Source organism: Bos javanicus, chromosome 10 (assembly GCF_032452875.1).
Source record: "Bos javanicus breed banteng chromosome 10, ARS-OSU_banteng_1.0, whole genome shotgun sequence".
NCBI lineage: Eukaryota > Metazoa > Chordata > Mammalia > Artiodactyla > Bovidae > Bos > Bos javanicus.
In genome coordinates, this window is record NC_083877.1 from 46,236,915 (window position 1) to 46,255,322 (window position 18,408).

The following is an 18,408-nucleotide window of genomic DNA, read 5'->3' on the forward strand; positions in this document are numbered from 1 at the left end:
TTTTTGATAGGAAAAAAAAAAAATTATGTGGGGGAATAGAGAGAAGCTAGGGGGATTAATATAGGCACTTACTTCCCTTAGAGGAACAAGCATAAAATTAGCAGGAGAATCCAGCTCAGTAAACATGTGAGGGCCTGCTTTGTGCCAGGCACTGCAGCCAAGGCAGGGATGAATGAGACACGGTCCTTGCCTTCAAGGAGATCACGGGACGGGGAGGAAACGGGCCTGGACAAAATCTCCCAGATAAACCCTGAAACAGAAGTTCACAGTTCTGTGATCCAGGCAAGGTAACTCTGTTACTAAGCCAAAGTCTGACTTTGGGCAAATCACTTACTCTCAATTTTTCATCTACAAAATGGGGCAGTTCTTGCCTTGTGGACCCCACAGAGTTGTAGAGGTGTAAGGACCCAAACTACTAATATCATCATCACTATCACCATCAACCATAAAGAGGAGAAGGAGAAGGAAAGGCTTTCTAGACTCTGCTGCCCTAAGGGCCTGTGATGGGCGCTCAGGATGAGCGACCCCAACCCCACCCCATGGTTGGCAGCTGAGACCAGCAGCACTGGACCAGCCTGGGGAATGGCAGTGCCCTGTGCCCTCATTTCCACAGCTGGTTCCCACTAGGCACCCCGTCACATGCCCAGGAGCTGCCTTGGCGTGAGCAGTTTTTTCCAACCCGTTCCAACTGGCCTGATACAGAGGTGAAGGTGCTTAGCCCCAGTAATCTTAGTAAATCTCAGAGCTTGGGAGCCAGAAGGGAACTTCCAGAACGTAGTGTCCACCCCTCCCATTGGTACAAAGGGCGAAGGAGGCTCAGGCAGGGAATGTGACCTGCTTGGGATCACTCATGGAGGGGCGGCGGTTGGGGGGCGAGTGGGGGGAGCAGCTGGATCTGGTTCTTTGAACTCTCTGGGTCCAGTACAGTTGCTTCTCTTTCCTAGGAATTTCTCTTTCTCAACCATGAACTCTGTTGCTTTTTCTTTTTTTTTTTTTTTAATATGTATTCCTTTGGCTGTGCTGGGTCTTAGTTGTGACATGTGGGATCTAATTCTCTGACCAAGGATCGAACCCGGATCCCCTGCATTGGGAGGGCAGAGTCTTAACCACTGGACCACGAGGGACCAACCAGGGAAGTCTCTTCTGTTTCCTTTTATATCCTTACTCTTTTCTGCTCCCAAACACCTAATTTAGCCAACTTGCAAGGAAAATGACTTAGGACAAAAGAAAAATTCCTCCTGATAACACTTCCTGAGCTCTGTGGTCCCTGGGGGCTTTCATTCTTTGGGGATTATGTTTCCTCAGTGTCTGTCACACACGTGCCCCCAGTCACGATGTGGGTTCACAGACATGAAATGGGAGGGTCTGGGCCTGTCTTTCAGGAAGGCTTCAGGTGAATCCCTACTCTGGGAAGAGAGTTCTTACTCAGTTCCCTTTAGCTACAGGATGCACAGCTTTGCCACATCTTCACTTCCTGAGTTTCTTCCCTTCGGGCCTGGCTGGCAGCTTCTGCCACCCTGGCCGCGGGCCCAGATGCTGCTGTGAGCAGAGCAAAGGCTGGCGGCCTTGTTCTGGAAGGCTTGCCACCTGGTAGCTGCACCTCCTCCTGACCCTCAGGGTTTGCATGATACCTCTTGACAGCTTCCCCTCTGTTCCCTGCGGTCTCTAAGGAATTTGGTTTTGCCCTCAGCTGAGTAACTGCCCTGCTCCGGTCTGCTCCCTGGAGAGACTGCCTCCAGCTTCCGTCTCCCCTAGTCGCCATCTTGGCGTAGTTTAGTTGCCTTGAGTCCAGGGCTTTGAGGCTGTGGAAATAAAAACAACACAGTCCAGGAGAAACTATGATATGTGAGAACTGAGAAAACTGGTGTCCAGTGAGAGGCTGAACTAGAGAGTCTGGAATCCTTTCAAGTTCCACCATTTCTGAAATCTCTTCAAGTTCCAACATTTCTGAAAAGGTATACCTGAAGGCTGACAGCCTGAAAAATTAGAGGATTCTCCCGTGTGTGTCCAGACATAGGGCCAACTCCTCATAGCATCTAAAAAAAAATTTTTTTTTCTCTATTTATTTACTATTTCCAGTGCTCTCTCGTGCCTCCTGAAGCTCCAAGTTTCTTCTGGGATAATTTCCCTTAAAGCCTAAAGAACTTTCATTCACATTTCTTACAGAGTATTTCTGCTGGTCACAAATTCTCTAGTTTTATCTGATAATACTTATTTTCACTGGTTATAGAGTTCTGGGGTTGACAGTTTTCTTTCAACATTTTAAATATTTGTTTGTTTATTTGGCTGCACCTGGTCTTGGTTGTGGAATGCAGGGTCTTCACTTGCAGCACTGGAATTCTCAGCTGCAGCATGGAGGATTGTTTTAGTTGGGGCATGTGGACAACTCTTAGTTGCAGCATGTGGGATCTAGTGCCCTGACCAGGGACTGAACCTGGGGCTCCCGCCTTGGAAGTGTGGAGTCTTAGCCACTGGACCACAAGGGAAGTCCCTCCTCATAGCATTTTAAGTGAATGAGGGCATCAAGTTTTGCTTCTGACCCTCCCTACTCTCAGAGAACAAGGTAGTCGGGGATGGGGATTCTGTGAAGTGGGCACGCATGCGCGCGTACACACACACACACACACACTCTCTCTCTCTCTCTCTTTCTTGAAACAACGCTGTGGTCTATGGAAGAGTGCCCAGAAGATGTGGTGTGCCTTCCGCCCACTCCACCTCAGTACATCTTTCCTTGTGCTGAAATACTGATGAATGAACTCCAGGTGGCAAACCTTGATTCCCAACTTCTAGAGAGCCCACAGGGCACAACTGTTCCACGCCAACGAGCCATGACCTGCCAGTTATTCGCTTTTCTGGAGAAACCTCAGCTTGAAAATCCATTTAATTACCATGGGAGATAATCTTTTAAACACAGCCTGACATTCTTGAAAGACTTTTCCCTGTGGGAGTCAGAAATTTTATCTGCAGTGGGACTGGATTGTTTATTTTCATTTCCAGGGGAAGGACTATTACCTGGTAGTTAGCAAGAAGCCTGAGCCCTGGAGGGTTTCTTTGTTAAGTCTGTTCCTCCTCACTGCTAGTTTGTCAATTAGATTGTAATAATTAGTTTTTAATAGTGTCATTCTTTTCCCCAGTGTAAACACTGCATTTAGTTCTGTAATTCGGGCGATAATTACTTGCTATCTTTCAAGTTTCCCTATCAGGTTGCAGGGTTTTTACTTACTCTAGACGTGGGTATTCAGAGTCAATGTCCTCAAGGGTTTCCTATCAGGAAGATCATAGTCTAGATTACCAGCCTCAAAGACCTACCTGGAGTTATAGTCAGACACCAATTTTTCCAACGTGGGACATTCCAGTGGATTAAATAAATTCTTCCCTGCTAGAAGAGGGGAGGGGACCAGGGCAAGAGGGGTAGGGGAGTAAGGGGTACAAATTATTAGGTATAAGACAAGTTACAAAGATATTGTACAACAAGGGGACTATAGCCTATATTTTATAATAATTTTAAATGGAGTATAACCTTTAAAAATTGTGAATCACTATATTGTATACCTGTAACATATAATATTGTACAATAACTATACATCAAACCAGTCAATCCTAAAGGAAATCAACCCTGAATATTCACTGGAAGGACTGAGGCTGAAGCTCCAATACTTTGGCCACCTGAGTTGACAAAGAGACAACTCAATGGAAAAGACCCTGATTCTGGGAAAGATTGAAGGCAGGAGGAGAAGGGGGTGACAGAGGATAAGATAGTTGGATGGCATCATCAACTCAGTGGACATGAGTTTTAGCAAACTCTGGGAGATAGTGAAGGACAGGGAAGCAGGGCTACAGTCCACGGGGTCACAAAGAGTTGGACACGACTGTGACTAAACAATAACAAATACATCAATTTTTTAAAAGTACCAAAGGGAAGAGAGCCCGAGATTTTAAACTGAACTTTAAAAAAAATAAGAAAAAAAAAACCTAATTTCCTTTGCTTCTAAAACACAAAAAATTAAAAAAAAAAAAAATTCCCTACTAGAATGCAAGCATGGGTGGCCCCAAGACCCAGAGTATCTCCTGCTCATAGTAGGTGTTCAATATACAGATGCTAAATTGTGGAGAGTCACGAGGTCTTCTTGCAGAATGGATGTGCACCGGGTTGAGATACGAACAATGTACAGAATAAAGTGGAGTCCCTGCCATGGGACTGCTCTGGCCCCCCTCTCCCCACATTACTTCAAAAGCAAACCGTCGTTAATCCATTTTGAGTTTATTTTTGTGTATGGTGTTAGAAAGTGTTCTAGTTTCATTCTTTTACAAGTGGTTGACCAGTTTTCCCAGCACCACTTGTTAAAGAGATTGGCATTGAAACATGTATAATATCATATATGAAACGAGTCGCCAGTCCAGGTTCAATGCACGACACTGGATGCCTGGGGCTGGTGCACTGGGACGACCCAGAGGGATGGTATGGGGAGGGAGGAGGGAGGAGGGTTCAGGATGGGGAATACATGTATACCAGTGGCGGATTCATTTCGATATTTGGCAAAACTAATACAATATTGTAAAGTTTAAAAAAAAAAAAAAAAAAAGGCAAACCGTCTGGAGACGTTTGCATGCCCTGATTCTGTAGGCTGGGGTCCCTGGACCCTGAAGAGCATATCTCTGGGGATTAAGAATAGAAAAGGAATAACTGTACTGCACATAGAATTAGAAGGTGAGGAAAAAGCTCTAGTGGAAAACTGATTAAGTCATGGGCTTGAACCTCCCCTTCCAGGTCCCGATGGGGAGAAGAGCTGGTCCAAGACCTACCCTTCCTGTGGCGGCCTGCTGCAGTCCCCGATAGACCTGCATGATGACATCCTGCGGTACAATGCCAGCCTCAGGCCCCTGGCCTTCCAAGGCTACAACCAGTCTGCCAGTCCGCAATTTGTCCTCACCAACAACGGCCACTCAGGTGAGGGAGCGACGCCGGAGACCTGCAGTGGTGGCTGAGCTTACCTTGGCTCCCTGGCCTCTTGAGTCTGCTGGGTGGGGGTTGGAGGGGGCGTTCTGATGAGGCACCCAGGAAGGAGAGCAGAGGGGAGCCCTTGAGGGATCCTTGGGCCACTTTCTAAAAGAGATGCTGCAGGCCCTGGGCTCAGGTGGTTCTGCTGGGAAAATACCTCTTAGAAGCAGCACATCTCTTGGGGTGGGATGGGGGGGTAGGGAAGGGCTTGAGCCCCTTGACCTGTTGATATGGTATGAGAGTGAATTATGGGTCATCATGAATGACTCAAAGGGCCACACAGTTCACTGGGGGGCTCACTCAGGAGTCAGACCAATCTGAGTTTGAATCCTGGCTTGACTACGTATGAGTCACAAGACTCTGGATAAGAATTTTAAACTCCTGAGGTTTCATCTGGAAAATGGGCATACTGATAGCTACTGTAAAGACTAGAGATTCTGTATGTTAAGATCCAGAATAGAGAGAAGCTTCATAAATAGCAATTATTATTGTTGTCGTTGTTATATAATTCTCAGCTTGGCAAATATTTTACTGTAGGTTCCATCTTCATGGCCAAGTGTGTAATACATGGATATGTAAACAAACATCCATCTGTTGGCTAGATTAGTTCCTGCCATCATTTTCCAAGGGGAACCAAGAAGGTGCTGCCGCCACTGGAATTGCTTTAGTGGAAGAGGGGATGTTCTCAGAGAAAGAGCCCAGGTTTCCGAGACGCACCTCTCTGGTTCCCCCATCGCTGCATCCCCCTGCCCCTGTCTGGGCCCTTAGCAGTTGCTGCCAACCTGCTCTCAGGCAGTACCCAGCTGGCCAGGGCTCTGAAGACTGCCCCTCCTCTCCCTGCAGTGAAGGTGAAACTGCCCAAGGACATGCAGGTCCGGGGCCTCGGGGCCCGCTACAATGCCTCGCAGCTGCACCTGCACTGGGGGGACAAGAACGACCCCCACGGCTCGGAGCACACTGTCGGCGGGGAGCACTTCGCCGCCGAGGTGAGTGGGGCGGCCCACCTGGCAGAGGACTCCTGGCGGTGGGTGGTCTGGCACTCTTCCACTTGGCTGGTGTGCAGACAAGACCAGAGCATGGCAGGTGGGGTGGGGGGTGGCCTTCATGCTCTGCACACCCACCGCAGCTCTGCCGACAGCACAGGGAGGCAGAGCCACTCCAGCCACGCTGCAGCTCATCTGTGGTGGCCCGCTTCCCTTCCTTTCCTGAACTTGCTGACTTTGTCTCCAAGTCTTTTACTGGGTGATGCTACTCCAGGGGCAGGGCTCCCAGGGTGCCACAGGCGGACACACATGCCCCTTTTCTAGACATCACCCTTCTGTGCACACAGATTAAGATCCCACCAGCTTGTCTGGCTGACCCATCCCACTGCCGAGTCATACTGGGCTAAACGCTCCCCCAACTTCTCAGCTTTCTTCACACATCATGCTGTTTACATGAGTCTTTCCCACCCCATCTTTCCTTTCCCTTGGCATGGGTTGTGCTTGGAGCTTGGGGACCTGGGTTCAGGGTCACTCTTTTCTACCTAGCCACAAATCAAGCGATGACTGGCATTATAACACACAGGGCATCGTGGCAAGCAGAGACTCACTGAGGATAGCTTGGGCCATCACCACAGTGCTGTGCTATGTTGCCTGGAGGTGATAACCCCAAATACCAAAGAAAACAGGAAGAGGAGCGAGAGCTTTGCTCCTGCACTGCAAGTGTGCAGTGGGGGGTGGGGGTGGGGGTGGGGGTGGTTGAGTGGCTCCATTTCAGAGCTCAACTGGGATTGCACGTGGGGGTGTGGTTCTGAATGTTTACAGGGCAAGAAGTACAAGGAGATAAATGCTACTGATCAGCCAATGGAGCCCATGATAAATAATGACACCAGCATTCTCCTCTGTTCTTAAATGCTCAACTGCTTAAGATTTGTCTAATTAGAGTTATAGGAGGTGGAGGGGCTGTAACTCTGGCCCAATAGGATGGCCCTGCTGGAGCTGCATGTATTTCAGACCAGGTCCCTCTCTGAACCTCCAGGACTTCGTTTCTTTCAGCCTAACTGCAATGAGGAAGCCTCTATTTTCCCAAGGGGAGTAAAGGAGTTAGGGTGTAGGGTGAGAAGATTTACCCATTTAAAAATAGTCACTGTATTTTCTGCTATTAAGCCACATCATGAGACCAAGAGCTTGGTGAAGATGGACCATTAATGTCAATAATACAGAAAAAAAAAAAAAAGTGAAAGTGTTAGTCACTCAGTCGTGTCCCACTCTTTGCGACTCACCAGGCTCCTTCCTCTATCCATGAGATTCTCCAAGCAAGAATACTGGAGTGGATTGCTATTCCCTTCTCTAGGGGATCTTTCTGACCCAGGGATTGAAGCCAGGTCTGCTACACTGCAGGCAGATTCTTCATCACCCGAGCCACCAGGGAAGGTGACCCTAAAACAGCAGATTCTTTATGGAGAGCCCTTGAAAGTGTAACAGTTTTTCTGGATTGAGTTTTTATATGAAGACTCTCGTGGGAACTTCCCTGGTGATTTAAGACTCTGAGCTTCTAATGCGGGGGGTGTGGGTTCAATCCCTGGTCGGGGAAATATGATCCCTCATGCTGTGCAGTGTGGCTAAATAAATACATAAAATAAAAATACCACTATAAAAGATAAGCCTCTCTTATCCTCTCCTCAGGGAACTGCTTTCTGTTTGTATTAGTCTTCACCTCCTCTTGATTTCATCTGAACAAGTGAGAAAAGTGCTAAAACTGAACACAAGCTCAGCAGTCAGCAGTAAAAAGAAATATGGATATAGGACCTTTGGGGTTTTAGCCACATAGAGTTCTGCACCATTTCGTAAAGCAGAGCCAGGACAGGATGGTGTGGGGCAGTGCAGAGGCTACATCTTTTGGGGATAAACATGAGGAACCAGGAGCCCCTAAGAAATCCTTCATAGGGGACCAATGAAAAGAAGAACTAATGGGATTAAAAGGCCACTTGAAAAGTGGGGAACATTGAGCTGTATTTATTAAAATATGCTTGAATTCTATTTATAATCACATATCACTGAAAAAGCAAGAAAGTTCCAGAAAAACATCTATTTCTGCTTTATTGACTATGCCAAAGCCTTTTTGTGGATCACAATAAACTGTGGAAAATTCTGAAAGAGATGGGCCCACCTGACCTGCCTCTTGAGAAATCTGTATGCAGGTCAGGAAGCAGCAGTTAGAACTGGACATGATCTACAGACTGGTTCCAAATAGGAAAAGGAGTACGTCAAGGCTGTATATTGTCACCCTGATTATTTAACTTATATGCAGAGTACATCATGAGAAACGCTGGGCTGGAGGAAGCACAAGCTGGAATCAAGATTGCCGGGAGAAATATCAGTAACTTCAGATATGCAGATGACACCACCCTTATGGCATAAAGTGAAGAAGAAGTAAAGAGGCTCTTGATGAAAGTGAAAGAGGAGAGTGAAAAAGCTGGCTTAAAGCTCAACATTCAGAAAACGAAGATCATGGCATCTGGTCCCATCACTTCATGGGAAATAGATGGGGAAACAGGGGAAACAGTGTCAGACTTTATTTTTCTGGGCTCCAAAATCACTGCGGATGGTGACTGCAGCCATGAAATGAAAAGACGCTTACTCCTTGGAAGGAAAGTTATGACCAACCTAGACAGCATACTAAAAAGCAGAGACATTACTTTGTCAACAAAGGTCAGTCTAGTCAAGGCTATGGTTTTTCCAGTAGTCTGGACTATAAAGAGAGTTGGACTATAAAGAAAGCTGAGCACAGAAGAATTAATGCTTTTGAACTGTGGTGTTGGAGAAGACTCTTGAGAGAGTCCCTTGGACTGCAAGGAGATCCAACCAGTCCATCCTAAAGGAGATCAGTCCTGGGTGTTCATTGGAAGGACTGATGTTGAAGCTGAAGCTCCAATACTTTGGCCACCTGATGCGAAGAGCTGACTCATTGGAAAGGGCCCTGATGCTGGGAAAGATTGAGGGCGCGAGGAGAAGGGAACAACAGAGAATGAGATGGTTGGATGGCATCATCAACTCGATGGACATGGGTTTGGGTAGACTCCAGGAGTTGGTGATGGACAGAGAGGCCTGGTGTGCTGCGGTTCATGGGGTCACAGAGTCGGACACGACTGAGCGACTGAACTGAACTGAAGATGGAAAAAGAGATTAATGAAGAAAAAGAAAAGAGATAAAACCTCCGTGTGTTATAGTCTCAAGAGGCAAAGAATCAACAAAAATACATGTGATCATATATAGAGAGATCATGGACTAATATAGTTTTTTTGGAGGACAGGTGAGGCCACCTTGAGGATTAAAATCAGGTTAAAGCATTGTCAGAGAGACTTCCCTGGCAGTCCAGGGGTTAAGATTTCACTTTCCAGGGCTGGGAGTGTTGGTTCCATCCTGGATGGGAAGCTAAAATCCCACATGCCTCGTGACCAGAAAATGAGAACATAAAACAACAGAAGCAAAACTGGAAGAAATTCAAGACTTAAAAAACGGTCCACAGCAAAGAAAAACAAAAACCAAACCTTTTCAGAGCTTGTCATAATAATGTCTTGATGATTCCTAGACTGTTTTTTTTTTTTTAACTTTTTTTTAGAGCATTTTAGGTTCTAGAGCATTTAGAAAAATGGAGAGGAAGTACAGAGATTTCCCATATACTCTTTGCTCCCAGCAACATGCATAACCTCCCCCATTATCAGCATCACTCATCACAGTTTACCTAGATTTTTTAACCCCCAAATTTCTCAAAAACATCTCTTTTCTTCACTTTCATCATGACAAGTAATCTCTACTTTGGGGGGAAAAAATGAGTTTAAAGTGGTATTTCGGAGTCTACATTCATGGAGTAACATTTCTGTTGCTTGGTCTCTTCAAATATGACTGATAAAACCTTTATAAAAGCCATGTTGTGACTGTCTCCACCTGAGAGGTCAACGCATGTCCTGCTCTAGCTACAGATACGATGAACTTACAGTTGGAGGTTTACTGTCTCAGCCTTCAGTTCCAAGTACAGAGTGGCCAGGCTGAGGTCGGGCAAATCACGTGGGACCATTTTGCCCCAGGTTCCAGAAAAAGTAGGAAAAATGACAAGGGAGAAGTGCTCCAAAGTATCCAGGTGTTTTCAAGTATACCAGGCGGCTGGTATAAAAGCCCATTTGTTCATTCATTCAGTAGCTGTTGTGCACCTAGTATGTTTCAGGCACTAAATTAGACACTGGCATACAGTGAGTGAACAGGATGGACAGAGTGCCCTGGTGGAGTGTATAGTCTAGAGAACTGAGAGAAAAGAGAAAGCTGGAGTGGCCATGAGGTGAGGGTCTGAGAGGCCTGATCTAGCTGGAGGTGGAGGTCCCTCCTATTGGATCCCAGTCTCCTGTAAAAGTGAAAGGTTCCCACGAGTCGCTCTCCCTGATGGACAGCAGCTCATCTCATCTCTCCCACTGCAGCTGCATATTGTCTATTACAACTCGGACCGGTACCCCAATGACAGCTTCGCCAAGGACAAGCCAGAAGGCCTCGCGGTTGTAGCTGTTCTCATAGAGGTAAGAGATGTTGAGAAGGACTTTATGTGAGATGTGAAGTCAGGAGGATGTCAGACTCAGCATTTGGTTCCACGCACACCTGCCCCATTTCGGCTGTGTCTTGACTCTAGAGCAGGGGGTATTCTCCCGTAGGGTTTTCTCTCTTGGCCTAGAGGCAGCACTTTCTGTGGCTGGACAGCGGAAGGGGGCATGTCGTAGGTGACGCTGGAAAACTCAGTCCTAATCCCCAGCCCTCCTGTACAACATGGAATTGCCTGGCTACACAGACCTGTCGGGGTAGGGGACTCATTTACTGCTGCCGCATCCAGATGCCTGAACCCCTGACACAGTTCCCAGTATCCAAGCTCCATCTTTTATCTGGGCCCTGGAATAAGTTCTTTTCTGAATCCCAGAAAATGGGACTACCTCCTGATTCGCTTGCATTGTTTCCCCCAGTGTGACAGCACATATGTCGTTTCTCCACGTGCTTACTTGCCTGACTTGGCTGGCATTCACTCAAGCTCCCTTAAGTCCTGATTAGAGAAAATGTGATTTGTGGCCTTCAAGGTCACAGACAGAGAATCAGGAGCACAAGCTATAACTCTTGCCCTGGGATAATCGACCCTTAGTATCTTGAGCTGGAAACAGGATGTCCTGAGATATAAGAGGGCAGGACCATCACACCAACCCCCTAATGGCCTAGTGAAGCATCATTGCTGTCCTGGTAAAGTGTATCCTTCAGGGAGGATCTCAGCAGTGGTGATCATACACCCCTAGCAGAGCTCTTCCATTCACAACTGTCAAGCCAGGCTCAGCCTACTGAATTCTGTCTCTGTTCAACTTGCCCCATCTCTGTTGCAGGTGGGCTCCTCCAATCCAGCATATGACAAGATCTTCGATCACCTTAAAGATGTAAAGTACAAAGGTGAGGATTGTTTACTCACCTTATTGCTTACTCACCCTCTGCTGGAGAACAGCGTATTTGCTCTTGGGTGACCTGAAAAAGAATGCAGGCAGGGGACAGGTACTGTCTGTGACCAGGTCCTGGAACCAGGTAGCTCAGAATGGGGCTAGTTCATGTTCCTAGGCTGTTATAGGCTCAGCTGTACCTCTGCCTTGGGGAGGAAGGTGACCTCATACCCCAACATGTCTCTCCAGGCCAAGAAGTGTTCATTCCAGGTTTCAGCATAGAAGAGCTGCTGCCAGAGAGGCCTGAAGAGTACTACCGCTACAGGGGGTCCCTGACTACACCTCCCTGCTACCCCACTGTGCTCTGGACGGTGTTCCGGAACCCTGTGCAAATTTCCCAGGAGCAGGTAACTGTCGTGCTCTTCCTTGTCGTAGACCACGTGGTACCTCGGACCCTGCACCGCCTGTACCATAATCGACGACCTGACTACCTCACTCAGAGTTTCATTGGCAGCTATTCAAAACCTCTCCAGATACCACAGGGGCCTGGAAGTACTTTGGAAATCACAGGCTGGGCTTCAAAAGTGGAGCTGTCAAGTCAAGAGGGGAGAATGAGTCTATCTCCGCAGTTCTTTAAATATGAGTTGTTAGGCTGTGTTTCCTAACCTGTCCCCCAGTGGAGAGTTTCACCTCCCAGGCAGGAAAGCGCATGGCTCCTTACCTGGGGTGGAATAGACAGGATCAGGTTAGATGATTTAACAAACCCAGGGGGTGGGGAGTGCAGCGATAAGGAAGTGAGGGTCTCTGCCTTCAAGAAGCTCATGGGAGTGTGTGCCTGGTGAGTCACTCTGACTCTTTGTGACCTCGTGGACTGTAGCCCAACCAGGCTCCTCTGTCCACGGAATTCGCCAGACAAGAATACTGGAGTGGGCTGCCATTTCCTCCTCCAGGGGATCTCCCTGACACAGGGCTCAAACCCACGTCGCTTATGTCTCCTTCACTGGCAGGCGGGTTCTTTACCACTGGCACCACCTGGGAAACCCTCAAGAAGCTTAGGTAGTGCAAAACTGGGGAATGGAATCCATAGCAATCATCTCTAACTCTCTCATTTCTTAGGTGATGAAAGTGAGGGTTAGAGAGTCAAGGAGACATTGGGGTCACCAGCAAAGGCCCAAGGTGGAGCTGAGTTCCAAGTCACTGCTCGTGTCTCTGCTCCACAGCTCAAATTCATCAGGAAGAAGCATCGTTGCCCAGGAGGCAGATCTGCCTGCTGGCTCACCCACCCATGAGCCCAGCACAGCTCTCATTGCTGCTCCTCCCTTTTTACTATGGAGTACCTGAGTAACCTCGATAAATGACAGCAAATAGGCAAACAGGAATAAAGACATGATGAATCAAGAGATGAAATGATTGGGGAGGCATTAATGTTCTAACCCAGAAACTGCCTTGGAAACAGTTATGTAATCTATGTGTGTGCATGAAAATACCATGAAACTAGTGGATGACCTGTGAGGTTCTTGCCTGCCTGTTTCTGTTCCTTTTGATGGGACCATCAGACTAAGCCCCAGGCCCCTCTAACTAGACTGGGCTCTGAATGAGGCTCAGGAGAGGAATGCAGTGTCTTTGGGAGGTGGGGGAGCCCCTTGACATCCCAGGTTTCGCTCCCTGCAGGGCAGATTGCACGTGCAATCAGGAGCTAACAGTACACACCCTCCCGCTGGCCCCGGGAAGTGGGAAGACACATGGAAGTGGGAAGACACATGGGCCAGCACTCAGACACCTGCAGGGGAGGGGCAGCTTTCTCCCACCACCTTCTCAGGGGTCTCCCGCCAGGCCTCAGAGGTGAGATCTGGCAGTCCTTGCCTTGAGGTCAGGCAAGGGGGCATCACTCTGCCTTCAGGGGGTGTTTCTGCTCTTTGCCTACAGCTGATGAAGTTGGAGACAGACCTGTACTGCACGCACATGGATGACCCGTCCCCCAGAGAGATGGTCAACAACTTTCGGCGGGTCCAGAAGTTTGACGAGAGGCTGGTGTATGTCTCCTTCCAACAAGGTAAGGAGGTGTGGCATGTGGGCAGTGTGGTGCCACGATGTCTGTTCCGTATGAAGTCAGGTGCCCTGGCCTTGGGCACTGTCACTCATGCCCTTAGGAGGTGGGTTAAGAGCACTCTGGCTGCCAAAGGAGCCACGTATGTGAGGAGCTACTGAGTGTGGGTTTACTGAGATCTCCCTTCACTGACCTTGACTCCCTTGAGCCTTTGAAGAGAAGCACAAGCCAGGGACTCCAGGCACATGGAGCAGAATCCTCATTAAGACTAGGTGTCTCCCACAGATGGAGGAGAGAGAGATACGCGAGTAGGACCCTTTTCTGAGATCAAACACTGAACTTCTTACAGGCATTCTTGGCATCAAGGCCCATCTTTAGCCTTGCCAGGTGATTCGTGGCACTAGCACCACCAAGGTCCAGAGTTTCTCCTTTTAGAAAATGGACATAACCCATGTCTGAGCACAAGCAGCTCATGGTCTAACGTCGCAGGGCCCGTTAGACAAGAAAGCATCTTCAGAACTGCCTTTTGTCTCATCTCCCTGAAGCTTGCACAAGCACCGAGAATCTATACTGAACGAGACATAATAGTTTGGTTTCTTCCTGAGCTGCAGAAGCTCAGTTATTCCCTCTAAATCTGTAACCATAACTCCCCATATGGACATTTAACATCTTGACTTGTTCTGTATCTACATGAAGATGGCTGGGGGCCCCGGGAAGGGGGCAAGAGGCCCACACTCTTCAAATCTCCAACTTCACTTTCTCACTGTAGACTCTTGAGCTACCCACAACCTGGGACTCTTGAGTGGTCAGGAGAGGGGTCGCTCCATAGAAGTTCCACTTTATAACATTCTCTTTTCCTATTCTAAATAAAGTGGGTAGTAGTCAAGGGTTACACGGAAATGCTTCAATTCTTAAATAAAATAAAACTCTTCCTAGAGATAAGGGACTCTGCCAACATAGATCAGGTAGAATTTTGCTTGTGATTCAAGGATAACAGTCAGTTCTGTTCTTTTGCACTAAGTCTCTACAAGTCACAGAGGACAGGGTGACAGGAACATTCTCCCCACCCCCACCTCCCAGTTAGGAGACTCAGGTTCAAGGTCATACCTTGTTTCCTCCTGGCTGTATGATGTGGGAAAATAATGTCCCTTCTTTGGCCTTGGTTCCCTCAGCTATAAAGTGACAGGCTGGACTAGGTGAGCTAACATCCTTTCCGTGCTAACATGTTCTAAGTGGATGCTAACAACTGCCCATCCTGACTTTACGTTTCAGGGACAGTGTGTGAGGGCAGTTACAGAGGATCAGAAGAAACCGTGCAGGAACTTGACATCCAGAAGTAACCCCCACGTGTACAATGAACATGGGGATAATTAGCCATCTTCTTAGACCGGCTCAGGTCTAAGCTGGCGCCTGTAGAGCGGGAAGTGCAATCAGGCTGGTGGCAGAGCGCTTCAGTAGACCTTCCCAGGCAGGCTGGGGGAGCTTGAGGGGCCTTGAAGCAGACGGGCTCCAGCTTAGGACACTGGAGATCACAGCCCAAATGCAGCTTTGCCACGACCTGTCCTGCAGAGCTCACCTGGAGCTATTGCTCCCAGAAGTGGGGCTGGGCTCATTCCTTGGAGTGAGAATCCATGGCTGTCCAAGGCAAACCTGTTCATTTGGAGGCTGATTATAGAAACTTGGCTAGAATTCTCCCCTCCCTCTCAAGTCCCAAAGACTCAGGCAGCTAATGGGGCTGTTTTCCCAAGAAGCAAGGCTGGGTCAGCCCCAAAGAATGAAGAACCAAACCTCATCCTCCCAGGGGCACCTGCCATTCACAAGAGCCTCCTCACACCAATGTGGAGCAGGTCAAAGACTGTAACGTGCCCTTTGGGTTGATGGGGTGAGCTTGTCTGTCAGCAGGAACCTTGAGTAATTTGGACTCAAATTGTCTGCACGCTCTTTCACTGGGACATGTCTATAATTAGGGGCTGGTTTAATTCAGGGTCTTCTCTGAAAGTTAACAGAAACTATGCAGTTGGACAATGAAAACTCTGGAGTTTTCTGCCAGGAGAAAAGTAATGTGAAGAAAATCCTTTAATAAACAAAGTACATGAACTTTGAGAGGGGGGATCTAGGGTTTAACCAAACTGGAACGACTGGGACGGAATCACATAACTGGGCCCTGCTTTTTCCTTAACCATGCTGGAAAAGGAACACAGAACTTGGTTTCTGTCCTTAAGAGGTACAGAGTCTCTGACAGCCCTCAGGTAGGGTTTCTTGGTCTTGGTATGTCAATACTGACTTTCGGAGCTGGATAATCTTGTTGTGGCGGCTGTCCTATGCACTGTATGATGTTGCGCAGCATCCTTGACCTCTACCCATTAGATACCAGCAGCATATCCACCTGTGACAGCCAAAATGTCTCTAGACATTGTCAAGTGTCTCTGGGGAGGAGGGGCAAAGTTGCCCCTGATTGAGAACCACTGCCCCAGGCATTTGTACAATGACTTTCCCAGGCCCAAGACTTTCCCCCACTCGGATGACAGAATTCTAGGGTTTTATATGACATGCCCTGGTCTTCATTCTATTCTAACCCTGTTTCCCATCTTCCTTTAAAATTTGAGTGTAATTGGGTAGGTCCAAGGCTAAGAGATGTAGATAAGATAGAACTATTCACCTTCAAGGAAGCAAACAAATCTCTCAAGCAGGGGTCCAGATGCCTCTGAGGCAGCAGCCTGAATCCCCTCATCATTCTGCTCCATCCCTTCTTTTTGTATTTTTTTCTCTCACGTATGTTGTTTCTTCCTGTCTTTGGTTAAAATGCCCACTTTTTTGGAGAGAAGTGAAAGTTGTGCCAGGGCATTTCTTTTCAGCTCTTAAAAAAAACTGCCTCTTCCAAGTGGCACAAATGAAGTCTTGAGCTGAGGCGGGGCGACAAGACTCAAGTCCTCAATGTGGGGTCTTGGAGAAAACCCATCCTGAGAGCATCTAGATCTCGCAGGAGTCAGATGCCCGATGTGAGGGAGGAGAAAGATGGCAGAGGCAGAGTTATACAGCCCAGGGGCCCAAGTCTCAGTTCTGCGAAACTTCCCAGCTGAAGACATCAACACTGGGCCCATAGGGTAGTAAAACCAGACCGACTAAACCCAAATACTGATGTTATCAGGCTCTGTTCTCAACATGTCAGGGCAAGGGAAACTCGAAGGACAAGAGGGAGCCAAAAAGTTTCTATAATCATGTCTTTAGTGGGCTTGAGCTGAGCTAGTGCATGTCCCATACCTCGCAGCCCGGAGCCAACTGAGGGGACCCTTAGCCAGTACAGCCGGGCGGTCGAGGGGTAGGGCTCAGCCAAGCTGTGGAGTAGCATGGTTAGAATCTGCTTTATCCTCAGGGACCTGGGTAGTTTCACAAAATGTTTTAGAGAGAGAGAGTGAAAAAAAAATCTTACAAAGCTAAGATGGCTAATTATCTAATTTTTTGAGACCAGAATGTATGCTTTGTGGTTATTGACCTTGTGTCTCTAAAAGTTCTTATTTATAAATAAACTCTATTAGATGAAAAACTATCAATTCTTCCCAGTAACCAAATGAAAGACCAGAAGAGTTCCTACCTACGAATCCCCCTCCACACATACAGCATCTGAACAGTCAGGAATAATCATCAAATGTGCTGAGAAATGGAGTCCTAGTCACACCTAATGCAGTTCATCACGCCACGTGTTACTGAGTACGCCCCACATTAGCCCCATGTTTCTTTTCCACGGTGGAGAAGAGAACACCTTGCCAGCGATGTTCTCTTCACTTCCAACAAGCCTCTGGACCAGACAGGAGGAAAAGGGGTCAGGCAGAAGCCTTGGACCACCATTCATAGTCCAGCACCAGCTGAGCCTTCCAGGGTGTCTCCCCTGCCTCCCCGATACTGCCCTGGGGGGTTTTCTGCAACACAGCTGGTGCTTCGCGTGTGCATGCTACAGACTGTCACACACGGGGCCCTCAGTCTGGGATGCCCTGCACCTCTCCCACCTGGAAAATTCTGTCAGGACCCAACTCCAATCATATCCTGCCATCCTTCCCCACTCCCCTGAGGGTGACCTACAGTCTCCTGCTCCTGCGTGGCCAGAACACAGTTATAGCTCTCTATACCTCTGTTACAGTTCTTAGCGTAACACAGAGTAATGATCTATTATCATGTACAAAAAAAAAAATCTATATTATCCATAGACTACAAGCCCCTAGAGCAAGGACGATGGGTGTCTTGCACGCTTTCTGTGCCTGGTGCTCATGGCAAGTTTGAAAGGATAGAGCTGACTCAGCTCCCTTCCCCTCCCCCACCAGTATCTTCTCCGAAGAACCATCTGAACAGAAGCCTGATTGGCTGTCAAGTTTTAGTTTTAGGAAGTCTTATTTTGCTTTGCTGTCAATTTGCCAACAGCATTGAAATCAATCTGCTTGTTGAGGAACACATAAAGATCAGAATGTAGTTGTCAAATGTCAGAGGCCTGGGGGGAGTTGCTGACAGATGCTGTCTGGCCTTCTGTCCTCCTCTGACCTGACGGGGATGAGAGGTCCCAGCACTAGTCAATCCTGCGGCCCAGACAGCCTGACCCACCACAGGAGGCAGAGAACACGAAGCGCCTGGTGCTGCGTCATAACCCATGCCCATTGTGCCAGGGTTTAGGCCCCTCAGAGCAACATGGCTCTCTCTTCTGGGCCGGCATTCCTGCAATCTGGAAGGCAAAGCCTTCAGACCCTAACGTGGGTCATAGAAAGACAGTTCCCTCGTGTAATCTGGTGGTCTCTTTTGGGCAGATTTATTTGTAGAAGTTATTTAATAGGTTCCATTGTGTTAAGAAAAAACTCCAGTAAAATATAGCCTCTTAAGATGTTATACTCTGTGGTTATAGAGGGCATCTTCTTTTACTTTTCTTAACAAAACATCCTCCAA

The 18,408-nt window shown here is 47.9% G+C and overlaps 2 protein-coding genes across 6 annotated transcripts in view; one reads left to right on the plus strand and one right to left on the minus strand.

Moving 5' to 3' along the window:
• Positions 1–18,408, plus strand: part of CA12 (carbonic anhydrase 12) — a 65,710-nt gene that overhangs the window by 39,188 nt on the left and 8,114 nt on the right. For 3 of the 4 annotated variants that reach the window (XM_061431061.1, XM_061431063.1, XM_061431062.1), the window contains exons 3-8: positions 4,769–4,948; positions 5,843–5,985; positions 10,452–10,547; positions 11,388–11,451; positions 11,685–11,842; positions 13,362–13,488. In XM_061431061.1, coding sequence (XP_061287045.1) covers positions 4,769–4,948; positions 5,843–5,985; positions 10,452–10,547; positions 11,388–11,451; positions 11,685–11,842; positions 13,362–13,488 — 768 coding nt within the window. Of the gene's footprint in view, positions 1–4,768; positions 4,949–5,842; positions 5,986–10,451; positions 10,548–11,387; positions 11,452–11,684; positions 11,843–13,361; positions 13,489–14,754; positions 17,027–18,408 lie in introns of those variants that run through there. The other variant, XM_061431064.1, reaches the window with a different exon arrangement.
• The window catches only part of APH1B (aph-1 homolog B, gamma-secretase subunit), a 116,822-nt gene that overhangs the window by 32,790 nt on the left and 65,624 nt on the right, over positions 1–18,408 (minus strand). Inside the window, exon 7 of one of the 2 annotated variants that reach the window (XM_061431097.1) lies at positions 10,543–11,523. The exons of the other annotated variant lie outside the window; for it this stretch is intronic. The gene's annotated coding sequence lies outside the window, so the exon portion shown is untranslated. Of the gene's footprint in view, positions 1–10,542; positions 11,524–18,408 lie in introns of those variants that run through there. 2 annotated transcript variants of the gene reach the window in all.